Source organism: Salvia hispanica, chromosome 3 (genome assembly GCF_029641045.1).
Source record: "Salvia hispanica isolate PSC_SH4W2 chromosome 3, Shi_PSC_v1, whole genome shotgun sequence".
In the NCBI taxonomy this organism is placed as follows: domain Eukaryota; kingdom Viridiplantae; phylum Streptophyta; class Magnoliopsida; order Lamiales; family Lamiaceae; genus Salvia; species Salvia hispanica.
In genome coordinates, this window is record NC_142694.1 from 15,619,035 (window position 1) to 15,633,077 (window position 14,043).

General features: G+C 37.3%; 2 protein-coding genes across 2 annotated transcripts; both read left to right on the top strand.

The window, feature by feature from the left end:
• The first annotated feature begins 2,533 nt into the window (after positions 1 to 2,533).
• On the top strand, positions 2,534 to 3,653 carry LOC148930238 (uncharacterized). The gene is made up of 3 exons (XM_089066398.1): positions 2,534 to 2,597; positions 3,045 to 3,122; positions 3,208 to 3,653. The coding sequence occupies exons 1-3, from the start codon at positions 2,534 to 2,536 to the stop codon at positions 3,651 to 3,653; spliced, it is 588 nt and encodes a 195-aa protein (XP_088922524.1).
• A 2,925-nt stretch (positions 3,654 to 6,578) lies between these two features.
• On the top strand, positions 6,579 to 7,356 carry LOC148930239 (uncharacterized). The gene is made up of 2 exons (XM_089066399.1): positions 6,579 to 6,853; positions 6,948 to 7,356. Exons 1-2 carry the CDS (start codon positions 6,579 to 6,581, stop codon positions 7,354 to 7,356), a joined length of 684 nt encoding a protein of 227 aa, XP_088922525.1.
• Positions 7,357 to 14,043: the final 6,687 nt, after the last annotated feature.

Here is a 14,043-nt window from a genome sequence, read left to right on the forward strand (position 1 = left end):
TTTTCGTTCGTCCCTAAAAATTTGTCACCTTTCACTTTTACCATTTTTGGTAGTGGACCCTACATTCCACTAACTCTTTTACGCTCACATTTTATTATAAAACTAATATATAAAAGTAGGACCCACATGCCACCAACTTTTTCAACTCACTTTCTATTACATTTATTAAAACTCGTGTCGAGTCAAATGGTGACGAATTATTAAGGACTAGGGAGTATCAATATAAACGGAGTATTTTTTAATTGATTTAATTTAAAATTTATTTAATTTTATATTTTATAATTATTTAACATTTTAACATATATTATTGAATTTTTTTTATTTTAACCTTATGTAATAATATTATTTTTTATTTTATTTAGTTATTCACGATATCTGACCAACATACCGAAAATATTGTGTGTGGCTAACACTAGTTTCTTTAAATATTCCGGAACGAAAAATATTTTTAAAAAAAAGCTCCAAATCAGGGAGCCTATATTTTACTTCATCCGATTTTGCTGAAATTTAGTATTTTTCACTAATATTCATAAGTTTATTTTTTTGCTAAACTAAATTTGAAATGACAAGTTGGATTATGGAGTTGAACAATGCAGTGAATATAAGAAATGATGCACTTGTAAAATGACATTGTTTTGTGTGTTTATTTTGCAATCTTTCGCAAAAATTTCAAATTCTGATAAATGCACCAAACTAACATGTTTAAAGTTAGAAATACTAATTTGGGCAAAAGTTTGTGATTTTAATAGGCAATAGCACTTTAATAATCAATCAAATTTTTTTATTAGCATTATCTCAACAATTTTATACTCTTAAACCGTAATTACCATAGAAAAAATATGGTACTAAATGAACATGGCAAGAAAAGTGACCTGCAGATCAAGCTTCCTCAATACCCCCTATCTGGATCTGCCTCAAATATAGTTCTGAATCTTTTTCAACAGCTTTAACTCTTCTACTTTCTTTCTTTAATGTAACAATCGACTTTTATTAATATTGAATTTGAGATTGAAGAATGATTGTGCAGAAGGGAAGCATTTAACTAGTAGTATTTAATAAAGTACTTCAGTTCTGGTGAAAGATCGAAATATCAGGGATTGGGCTCATGACATTTCCTTATTCCCTGAAATAAAGGATTTCGTATAAGTATTGAAAAAATCATACGTACAAATTTTTGTAGCGTAGAGCCGTAGACAGTATATTAGCCGCTAAAATGATGATTTAATTCTAATTTCCATCCAATAAAAATGGTACTCTTTCAATTCCATTAGTGTTATGTCGTATTCTTTTTCAGTCATTTCTATTATATTTGAGTCATTTTCCTTTCAACAGAATCCAACATATTTATTCTCTATCCTACTTTATTTTTTCATTTTTTTTAATTTTATTTTCACTTCACTTATTTCACTAAATATTCTTTCTTTAATCTTCATACTTTAAAAAAATGTCTTAACACTAATGGAACGAAGGAATCTATACATATATAAAAGGCGAGTTTTGGTCGTCTTTTGAAATATTTGTAAGTTTTATCCTTATTTTGAAATATTTATAAATTATGGACCAATTTGAATATTTATGGAATAATTAATATAATAAAACTGAATTTGTATGGTTTTATAATTAATTTCTTATCAATTAAAAGCAAAGTTATGGCCTTATAGTCATAGTTTGACTAACTTTGCCGTTAGTAATGAGAGGTTGTATGGTTTTAGGCACTAATTTAAATTAAGTGAATTTATTATAATTATTGTACAAATTATAGTACGTATCAATGTATAAGCCGTTACACAATGATTCCATTCATGAAAATTTATTTAATCTAATTTAATTCCGATCAAGACTTTGTAATGTAACTAATTATTAGTGAAATCCAAATAAGTTCATTAGCCTAATTTGAAACTCGCCTATATATATCCAATTAATCTCAATCTGCAAATACCTTTCATCAACACAATTCATCTTAATATATTCATTCTCATTCCTACAGGGTGAAGAATTAATCAATCATATCTATAGCAGATTGAAGCAAGAATGACACCAATCATGCTGTTTGGAAAATATGTTCACGCTGATGGTAATCTCTCCCGCTTTCCAACTCATGATGATGATACGAGTTCGATGGACGAGACTTCAACTTCAAGGAAGAGAAAGTTAGCAGCGATTACAAGCCCTAATCAACTCAATGGCTTATCAAGGAAGAGAAATATGTCTAATTTGCTACCTTCTTACTCACTTTTTTATTGGCTTTTCCTTTTCCATTATTGGATTTTCTCTAACAAGATATTGTTTCCCATATGAATATCATATTCCTCAATGAATTTTATAGCCTAGCAATACTCCTTCGGTCATCTAAGTGAGATATGTATGCGTTTTTGAGATGGCCAAGCCCGATGACAAATCAATTGTCATTGGTGTGTGTTCCATGACAAAATGGTAGGGTTATAAAAGGCAAGTTTTGTTATTTTTTGTTTGAAGTTCTTATATAGCTGGAGACAATCCGACATGATGGAGAAGATGACATCGGAATAGGGTGATGAAAGTGGAGATGATGAACGGAAAAAGAGGCTATTGGAGATTGAGACAAGCAGATAAAAAAGGTTGGGAGAGATTAGAAGTAAGATGAATGCGTATTGGAATAGAAGAGACGATCGATGTAGATTAATTCTTGGATTAATTCTTAATTAGTAGTATAAACTTTTTTATTGATTCCAATCAGTTGGTCATTTTATTTTATTGAGAAATTTTTGCCGAATTTACTAAGAAATTATATTTTTACAAATTTGTTGATTTTAAAATTTGATTTTATATATTGATGTAATGATATTTTAGTATATATATTATGCTTTTAGATTTGTATGATGGTATGTTTATCATTTCGATAATTATTTCATGGTGTAAAATAAGTACAAGGAAATTCGAATGGATCGTGCAATGCACGGGTGTGATACTAGTATTAATAATGTACGACATATAATTTAATGTAAAAATTGATCAAGTAATAGATATAGAGGTAAAAAAGTATTGATTCATTTACCTCCTTCCAGGGTGGGAAGGCTCAGCCGGAGATTCGAGGATTTTAAGGGATGCTATCAGCAGACCCTTAGGTCTCAAAGTGTCGAAAGGTGCTCGCCATACACTGCATTCAATTCATTCTACATAATGTGATATCCATTAACTTACTGCATCAAGATGTGATAAATTTTCCAGGATGCTACTACCTATGTGACAATGCATACCCAAATGTCGAAGGTTTCTTAACACCTTACAAAGCTGTCTATTACCATCTTAAGGAATGGGGCGTCGGAAGGCAAGCACCTCAAACACTAGAAGAGTTGTTCAACCTTCGACACTCCAAGGCGTGGAATGTCATCGAAAGATCATTTGCGGTGCTGAAGATGCGATGGGGCATCCTCCGATCAGCAAGCTTTTATCTAATAGATGTTCAAACCGGCCTTATAATCGCATGTTTTCTTCTACACAATTACATACGCGGTGAAATGGTGGTTGATCCCGTTGAGGCCGAGTTGGGCAATGAGGTGGATATTGACGACGAAAGTGACAACGAACCTGTGGTAGGCGGTGATAATATCAGTAGCGTGGAACCATCGGCTTCTTGGACTAAAAAAAGGGATGACCTTGCAAGGGCAATGTAGGACGCCAGAAATCATGGATAAGTTTGGATGACTGTGTAAAACTTTGTTGTGTACTGGTTTAAAATTTTCATATTTCATTCTTCGTCAGTTTGAATTCATCCAAGATACTTATTGTTGTATTGTTATTTAAAGAGGATTTATTTTCGGGGAATGCATCTGTATTCATATAAGTTATTAATTTATTTTAGTCTATATGCCACAGAATGCAGGTATATCATTTTTGTATATATCACTTATTGCTTTCTTTATAATTACCAAATGCTTGAGTGAATTTAAAATGCGAATCACACATGAAGCATGAAGCTAAGGCATTAAGAAACAGAAAGCATAATATCCATTCAGCAAGAAACAGGAAGCCTAATATCCATTCATCTGTAAGTGATTTTTGAAGCAAAACAATCACAAACAGGACCACCTACACAACCACCTAACAACTAATATAATACCTAGCCGATCAATAAAAATTGGTGAACTATAACCACCAATCATGAAGCTACATCATGCGCTACCCAAACCAACATTAAACTACATACTTTAATACAATTCCAAGGCAAGGTACATACTTAAGGCCGATCAAACCACACATAAAACTGAACTTCATTCCGATCAATGAGTTTGAAGTTGCAATGCACACCAACCACCAGATTGTTACCATATTTGAAACGCTTCCACCCGCGTTTCACCCAAATCTTGGTTTCATTGTGGTCGAGAATGATGTACCAAGTGTCCCCATTCACATTGAAATAAACCGGGTCTTGCAGGGCATACGTTCGAATGTGGCGGCGCCAAAATGCCATTGGAATCTCTAACGCCCGATTGATGTTGGAACTGTCGAACGTAACAGTGAAACTCGGGTGGCCATCATCATCCAAAAACTCTCTGTCCGGAACGTATGCGTCGTCTTCGGAGGGGTCCGCCCCGTCTGTTTCGGAGGGCACATAGTCGTCCGATCTATCAACATCCGGGGCATCACTGTGGTCGGAGTCTCCATGTCCAATGGCTTCACAGAAAATAATGTGTAAGATATAAAGTAAAGTCAGAGACAACGAACTAGTGTTTAAGCTTAAACGATGTTTTCATAAACGCACCTTGTACATCACCGAGTGGAGGGCATCCCGTTCTCGGGTTATAGCGATTCACATGGAATATGCCCGCATCAACCATAGTGAATGTAAGCAAATCGTTGTGAACAATGTTGTTAACGATTTGAAAGTCAGACCAGCCAGCGTGGAAATGTCAACCACTCGCAATCTTCAACAGACGAACGGGTCAACCCCTTCCCCTCGGCATGATTAAACGGCAGTCGAAAGGGAGATCCGCTCCATGAAGAGCCACAAATTTGGGTGGAATGCGCTACAAATATAAGGACCAATGCATTAATCCGTATCAATACATGCGATTACAACAATGAAAAACAGAGTCAGAAAAGCTTTACCAACTCATTCAAGCCGTGGTCTTCGGAGAACTTCTTAATGAATGAAGGGAGTGTGAAGTAATCCATGGCCCCGTCGTCTTCCGTGAATGGATGGAGCGTGAAAGTATGGTGAAGTTTGGATGGGTTTATCTTGTTTGGAGACGCCTATTTAACACCCCTCAATCACACTATTGACTGTTGTTTCGAAAGGATTTGATTAGCCACATCACTGGCCCAAGGCTGCCATCTTCTTCATGAGGACAAAGGAGGTAGCTTGTGGTAATAATAATGCATTGACTGCAATGGTGAATATCATACGCCAAACGCTACTGATTTTCAGCCGTTTCAGAGTTGCAATCAATGTCTATGGGGTGAATTTCGAAGTATATGCTATGCATAGTACTGACTGTGATTAAATTTATATAAAATTGGTCACAAAACTATTGCTACAATTTTATACATAGAAGCTCAATATTCGGCACATCGGGCTTTGTCATTGTAAATAGCAGTTATTTTCCCTAATTAACCGCTTCATAATGCACCACTAACATTTAATTATTCCTTAAATAGATATTACGTGTAATTCTATATAGGTAAAAAATTTATATATGTCTACTCGGTGGTTAAAAAATACCTTCTAAAATCTAATATTGACTTGGGAAATAAACAGAATATGGTAAACAAAATTTTATGAAATCCCTAATAAAGCTTGCATTTAATATTAGAATATTATGAAACTAATATATTGGGATATTCTGTTACTATGGGCGGACCATATATTAGCAAGATATGTAATCTCATACAATATAATTGCATGAGGTCCAAAACCAGGTTTAATTCTGGCATCTATTTCATTTTTTAGGAATTTAATTTTTAAGCGTAAACAATAATTTGTGTTTATTTATAGTGACTTCGTGATTATTTATTTACAAATTCACGGCCTCAGTCCCGATAATTGTCACTAAATAGTGAATCTTTCGCTTAATATTCGCTTGTTCCGTAAAATTCGTATGATCCATAATCTTTCGCGTGAAGCTATACCATATAATATATGTACAAACGTGTATCGCTCATTTGATAGCACGTTTTGTAAACAAGTTCATATGTTAGTTGTAGTTGTAACATGTGTGTTATCACATAATAAAAAATGCATGCATTTAATATCTGTAAAAGTTATATTTAATTAATACAAATGAGGCTCTGGCGAATTAATTTATTTGTAACTGCCTCCATCACCTCTTCTCTAACATATTGCTGGTACGAATGGTGCATTAAGGTCTGCGTTCAACAAGAAACTAGGCTAGACATTCTAGAATTTATTAATGGTTCAACCATAATCCTTAAATGCTTCCGGACGTGAAGAATGCTACAAAAAATGATCTATAAAGATTGATCGCACAATCCTCTACACATTATCAGCAGCCATTGTAAAACCTAAAACCATATACACAATAAACTTCATAATTCCTCCGCAAGCAATGTTCTTTTACATAGGGAAATGGACTCAAGAGATGGATGCCATGCTCCTTTCGACACTCATCACTTTGAGGAGCGGACGTCAATGGGAGGATGCAAATGTGCCCGAGGAGGTGCTCCGCAATGTCCGTCCAGTGCTTAATCATCCATTTGGAGTTGATCTTACAACCGATGACATAGCAGTTCGTGTGAAATTGTTAAAGGCTAGGTACACATGGTTCAAAAAATTGGTCAAGACGGACGGAGTTCAGTGGCATCCTCAAGAACGGATTATTACTTCCGCGGACGCGACATGGAAGCGCATTTTCCAGGTTGGTGTAATTCCATTTGTAAGTCTACCACTAAAAACTTGCAATGTTAGTAGTATATCTAAACAAATATTGCATTCATAATGTGGCATTACGGAGGGATGCTTCGGCCGCTGCGTATTTCTACCAAGACGAGCCAGATTACAGCCTTCTCGCGAGCTTCTTTGGCTTGTACGATGTCAAGATCGAATTGCCTCACGAAGTCATTACATTATCAGACAACACTGGCGAAGTAATAGTGATTTCTGAATCCGACGGACCGGACGCACCCATACGAGTCCATCCACATTCATCACCCGCCGACTCTGATGAAGTCACCTCACCGATGCCGGTGCCTTCTACGTTGGTGCGGCGTAAGTTGTTCGATGTCGAAGTTCCATACTTCGGTGCCCTTCCTGGGTCCTCATCTCCTACCCGCATTAACACCGGCAAAAGTGTTAATTTATCTTCACCAAAGGCTCATCATGTGCATCATGGAGTCCTTCTCACAAGTCTCGGTATGTAGCAACATAGATCGGCCTCACTCACGCTTTGTTTTCCATCTCATTGAGTGACGCGTAGTATAATGTGTACGGATCAAATAATCTACTATGAAGTACTCCCTGCGTCCCATTAAATATGCAACATTTGGGAATCGGTACGGGTTTTTATGTAGTGTTGTTTTGTGAGTAAATGAAGAGAGAGTAAAGTAAGAGAGATGAAAAAGTAGAGATAGAGATGCTTCCATTTTAGGAAACGTTTCATTTTTAATGGGACAAACTAAAAAGGAAAACGTTTCATTTCTAATGGGACAGAGGGAGTAGGTCTTTTAATTGTGTCGAATGTTTGAGTTAGTGCTTGAAGAAATAATTAAGTAGATGTGGTGTGATTAGATACGCTTTTCTGGACCGTTTGTAGTGTTGCTCCACGTTGTGTTGTGTTTTTGGATTAGACAAAATCTGCGTTATGGCTGTGTAGTAGTGGCGAAAAAACAGTACAAACAAAACAAAGTGAAATAGAGTATGAACTTCAAAGTGCCATGTTTAATTATGGCCCCAACTATTGCTATAACCAAGAACATAATATGGGGGGTATAAACCACCAGAAAACAAGCATCCAAGTCAAGACATAAATGAAGATCATAAGAAGTCTGTAATATTTGTTACAACTACAAAATAGCAGAGTTAGATCCAAGCATATACTAGCTGCTGGGGTAAATGCATCGCCAACTCATTAAGTACTAACATAAAACCATAGTCCTCTCAATTTCAAACATAACGAGGGAGTAATTAGAAAAACAGAACAACTAACTTATGCTCGACAATACCCAAAAGACCAGCAACTACATTTTCATGCTTTTCATTCTTACAGCTTGCCGTCGGTTTCCAAGAGAGCAAACACAAACGCTGCACGAGCACTTTGGGGCAATCCCCGAAATAGGTCCAGTAGTTCGGGTTCTTTAACAAGCTTCTTCGAAATATAGAACTGAAATTTGAGAGATAAGCCGTGAATACCTTTTAGTTGCTCAAACACCTCAGACCTTTTGTTGCTTAGATCGAATTCGTAGCCAATTCAGTGGGAAATCTCTTTCAACCGCTCATTTGTGTCGGTGTGTATCTGCCCCATTAGCGTTAGAACTCCGTCCATCTTTTCTTCAACTTTTCTCTTTTTGGTCACCTTCTTGGTCACTTTTTTTCCTGCCCAAAAACCAGAGCCAGATGCAGCCCCAATTGGTGTTCCGGCCAGCCCTCCTGCCCCTCCTCCTGCCCCATGCCCCTGACCCTGACCCGACACCAACACCAACACCAGCAGCAGATCCAAGCACTCCACCCTCGGTGACAGATTGGCTCTCATCGATCATCTCTAGAAGGACCCCTTCTGGGAATACCACATCAGGAAATAGCTCTTCTAAAGTCATGGGGTGGGATGTCTCATCCTCGGTTGGAACATTATTTTATTCCCGTAAATGGTCCCGACAGCAACTCCAACGTCCACACCGCGTTCACCATTAGCACGGTCCATACCATAAACCTCATTCCAGTCTTCAAATTGAGGCCGAGATTTGTTCCACATATACTTGGCATGTCTGTCTTTCCACACTCAAACATGAACAACACACATATCAACAATTAGACACGCATATATAAATGGACTTAACTCATTCAATAAGAATTGCTTTAACTAATTCCAAGGCAGCTATGCACTCATACCAGTACCAACTAGTGAACCACGTTTGGATAATTATCAATTCATAGCATGCCATCGCATAACACAACACAAAATAGAGCCCATTGCTCGTCATCACATTCAATTCGGTAGGTACCATCTGAGTTGAAACCAATGCCGCTGTGGTTAAGCATCATCTTAAGGGATCCGTAATTCCTCTTCCAAGTAGTTATTTTTGAGTAGATGTGCGGGTGTGCCAAGATACCGGCATTTGGAAATTCACGCTTTATCGCCTCCCTCGCCTGAACTAAGTAACTATTGTGAAATCCATTGTCGGACTTCTATTCGTTGGCTGCCAAACCCTTCAGCGTTGCCATTAGGATCTCCTCCTCACGAACCGACCATATGCGTCTCGACCTCTCAGCCTTTGCGTTTCTGTTCGGGGCCAAGTTGTTGCTGCCTAACGCGGTAAGAGACACTAATCAATTGAATACCGAATTTATGTGTTTGTATGTGAAACTAACAATAGCAGTAATCAAATACAGTATTACCCTTTGGGTTGCCATCATCGTCACTAGCTTCATTGTGGTGGGAGGCCATACCAATCAAACTCTATATGAATTCAACAAAAAATTCGCATTAGGAACCCTATCAAACTCACACATTAAATTTGATGTAGGGTATTGTTTTATAATCACAACACATTCGTACTAATTATGTTGTTCACAACATCCCAATTACCCCAAAAATTGAAGGCTTTTGATGTCCAAAAATCGTTTGCCCTAAAATTCACAGTTTCTATTCAATCTATCCTCAAATTATAACTCAAACACAATGCAATGACCGACATTACCCATCATATAACATTTCTTGCATCAATGGTGTTGTACATAATTACATACCTGGCGTCGGCTATTGTAGCGTGCAGGTGGAAGAATGAATTTCGCAGAAATGTGCCATCAAGAATGAGTAAGGGGAATGGCGCGAGAATAAATAATTTGGGCGCCTTTGTGAATTTGGCAAGGACAAAATTGTAAATATCAAAATTAAGCGAGGGCAATCAAACGGCTGAGTAAGATAAAGCCTATCAAGGTAATCAGGTATATCATGAAAACTCAATTACAACTACCCTATCTCACCAACCCATATCAGGGCAATCAAACGCGCCCTAATAGGGAAATAATATCAACAATATCTCGTGTAATCAAAACTTACACAAACATGTACCTATTCAACTCTATAATCTGTAACAGCTTTTTAGACTAATTATACGTAGAAAAAAAAAACAGATATTTTGCTTGAAAACAGCCCATGTTGTGGCTTCTTCACCCTTTCAGGGCCAATGGTTCAGATAGCCGTTTAAGCTGAAATCGGAAACTGTCTGGTCAACTACTGATGGAATATTATTTTACACCCCTATTTACTTACATATAATATTAAAAAGTTGTTGCAATAATATTACTCCCCTTCTGCAAAGCCTGAAAATGAGATATGAGATGATTCGACAGCTTTATCGTACACTCTTTTCCACAGGCGGACGCAGTAAGACATGGGGGAGGGCTTAAGCCCCTACCCAAAAAAAAAATTATACTCCCTCCGTCCCAAGATAAGTGACCTACTTCTTTTGGGCACGGGATTTAAGGAATGGTATTTAAATAAGTTAAAGTGGAGTGAGTAAAGTATGAGAGAGGGAAAAGTAGAGGAGAGAAGAGAGAATAAAGTAGGTGGAAAATAAAGTATGAGAGATGACTTTTTGCTAAAAATGGAAATAGGTCACTTATAGTGGGACACCCCAAAAAGGAATACAAGTCACTTATCTTGGGACGGAGGGAGTATGTTTTTTTCTACTTCTAAAATTTTCAAAATTTTCGAGAACCATCACTGGCCCTCACAAAATTAACACTACTAAAGTCTAAATCTTTAGATATTAAATGATAGGGAGGACTGAGCAAAATTTGAGAAAAAAAAGTTGCAGTGCGGAAGGAGCAACAATGGCTGAAGCACAAGGAAGAAGACATTGTTGACAACTCTAATAAAATGGGGAATGGATCCCCTGCTGTGCAAAATACCACAACAGTGGATGTTGTGCCAATCTTCACCATCCATTAATTTTCAAATACTTAGATTATTTTGGTTTGTTTTCATTTGTAGTGTGAAGATTGGCACATCATCCCCTGCTGTGGCGTTTTGCACAGTAGGGGATCCATTCCCAATAAAATGAATATAATAAAAAGCTTTCCTTTTTGTGACAGAAGCTTTCTTCTTTAGCTTGTCGGGTGTCGTGTCGTCTTCTAAAAACGTGTCCTAGTTACTTAATCTGTACTTATTAGATGGAGTATTTATATAGTGCATTAAGCTTTAAAGTCAAACATATTGATCAAACAAGAATAATGTGCCATGTTGATTTTGATTTTTTGTTCGGAAGTGTACATTAACTTACAATTTGATTACTTAGTTTTAAATAAATGATTAACCAATTAATCTATGAAAAATTTTGTTTACTCCCTATTGAAATGGAATAACCACAGTTCGAGTTATAATAGACTCTTCCATTACCAAACTTGGTATGGATCGTTGAGACTCTAAGGCCATTCGCATCCATGTCTCTTATCCGTCTCATCTCTTCACTATTCATGAGCCCCACTGTACTTTTCACCCCATCTCTTAACTAAGAGCCAACATCTGCATCCCTCCATCTCTTAATCATCCCATCCCTTAACTATTCATTCAATTTCATTTTTTATTTTTAATTCCAACAAATTCAATTAATAAAAACACACTTCATTAAATAAAATAAAAATTACAATTTAAAGGCCTAAAAAATTAAAAAATACATAATTAAAATCCTAAAAAAAATTAAAAATTCATAATCAAAATACTCTAAATTAAATTATAAAATCTACTCCGCCGGTGAATCATCCCCCGAAGTCGGCGGTGCACCCAAGTTAGATCGATCCCGAATACCAAGTTGAGCTTTCATATGCTCAATTCCGTCCATATGGGCTTCAAATTGGCGAGGATTCATTTTTGAAGTGTCAGCCATCGTGGCGAGCAGGTACATAGACATTAGGGTGTTCGAGCCCGAGCCCGAGCCCGAGCCCGCCTGGCTTGATTCGCCGCGGCCCCTCCCCCTCCCTTTCCCCCTCGCTCTAGCCGCCTTCGCCGCCTTGGTCCCTTGGGGCTGACGTCGTAAACCAGAAGACCCCCCCTGCATCATCAGTTGGCGTACCCTCTTATGAGGAGTTGCCTGCGCCGCCATCACTAGACGAGTAGTGGCCACGCGCCGTGTGCTTCGTGCGTTTCGAGCTCGACTCGACACCTATGTCGTCTTTGAAGACCCGCAATGCCGCTCTCAGAATGTCGTCTCTGATGGGGTTTGGTGCCCCTTGCACAGTGGAAGACTTGTACACAATAAATAAATCAGATATGGATCTATTTGACCGATTATGCGATTAATCAATTCACATGTTAAACAGATAATTGCATGCTAGAACGCAAATAATTCATGCTCATAGAAAGTAAATCCTAAACATGAATACTACGGTTTAGAGTTACCGATTTGATTCTCCAAAGAATCGTCGATTGCTTGCGCCTTCTCCACGATGATCTTCAATACTAGACCACGGATCTTCTCTCTGGTTCCCGAACTGTATCTCGATATCAGGGTGGGCTGATCTTATCAAAATACTAGGACTTAAATAAAGAAGACAGAAGAAATCCTTTTGGGAATAGGAGTGGAATTCAAAAATTCCTACAGCTGGGGAAGCTGTAATTTTTGAAAATTTCAATAATGAAAATTGTGTTATTTCTGTCTCATTTATTCTCCTATTTATATTAAGTTCCTTTTGGGCCCAGACAGGGATCTATGGAAGGTTTTGGATATGGCTCGCCCAATTAGCTTTTTACTAATTAAATTGAACCCACAATTTAATACAAGCTTATATTGGAATATTACGAGCAGCCACTACAGAAGTAATATTGCACTCCCCATCCAAATCCGAAATTACAAGTAATCCGGGTTTCCATTATTTATATTATTTATTTCCCGCGCTTAAGATATAAATGTCCATTAATTAATTAATGTCTGCTATGGACTTAATTAATTAACATCTTATTAATTCCAAGAGTGGACTTAGCAAGAAACACTTATTTATTATTCATAGAGTAATAAAACTCCAACTGGTCAGTTTCTAAATAATAAAACCTTGTTCAAGCTCCTCTTGAGGACATTATCAAACGAGACTCACCTCACACACGATTCAACATAATAGCAATCCTAGCACCGCTAGATATTGATCACCACTACCCAATATATCAGGATTATTGGATTGCGAAAAACCCGCACCATTTGATAAGTCAAAGTAGTGCATAATCAATACCGTATGCTCAATGCTAACATATGTAGATTAAGAAATAGTTATTTATCAAGACATAGTCTTTCAGTAGATAGCATAAAGACACGTCTTGCTGTTAGATCCATTCAGTGCTATACCACACCAACGTCATCTTATTTCAGTAAGGCTTAGAAATAATCGGACTGACATTGCAACCTTTCACGATAGGTAGTCTAAGCCTATCTGGGTTGTGAAATTCTTCTTTTTCTTTTGCAAAGCATTGCATAGAACCGACTGTGTTACCTTAAAGTGGACGACGCCCACAACCAGTCTACTAAGCAAAAGACTTAGACTTTGTTTGTTTCTTATACATTTAAATGTTTATAAAACATCTTATAAATGCACAAGCAAACACAATGTAATAATATACTGATTCTATTCGTGCGAAACTGCTCGAATAATATTGAATCGGGTTAAAAGTGGATTATAGAGTTTTACGTATACAAGCAAGATTCTATTCGAGCGAAACATGCTCGAAACATGCTTTTCAGTATACCAAACCTAACAGTCTCCACTAGCTCCGCTTTGGTAATTCGCCTCTTCTGCCCTGTATATCGCGCAAAATTTTTTGACATCTTTGTCGCATCGGACCCAATAACTGCGGAGCATCTTCACGTTGCGGGCAAAGGTCTTCTTCGGCCTTCGTGCGTTGT

Coding starts and splice junctions, on each gene's coding strand:
- LOC148930239 (XM_089066399.1), top strand. CDS start 6,579: ATGGATGCCATGCTCCTTTCGACACTCATCACTTTGAGGAGCGGACGT. Junction 6,854..6,947: donor ACATGGAAGCGCATTTTCCA/GGTTGGTGTAAT, acceptor TGTGGCATTACG/GAGGGATGCTTCGGCCGCTG.
- LOC148930238 (XM_089066398.1), top strand. CDS start 2,534: ATGAAAGTGGAGATGATGAACGGAAAAAGAGGCTATTGGAGATTGAGA. Junction 2,598..3,044: donor GAGACAAGCAGATAAAAAAG/GTTGGGAGAGAT, acceptor ACCTCCTTCCAG/GGTGGGAAGGCTCAGCCGGA. Junction 3,123..3,207: donor AGGTCTCAAAGTGTCGAAAG/GTGCTCGCCATA, acceptor TAAATTTTCCAG/GATGCTACTACCTATGTGAC.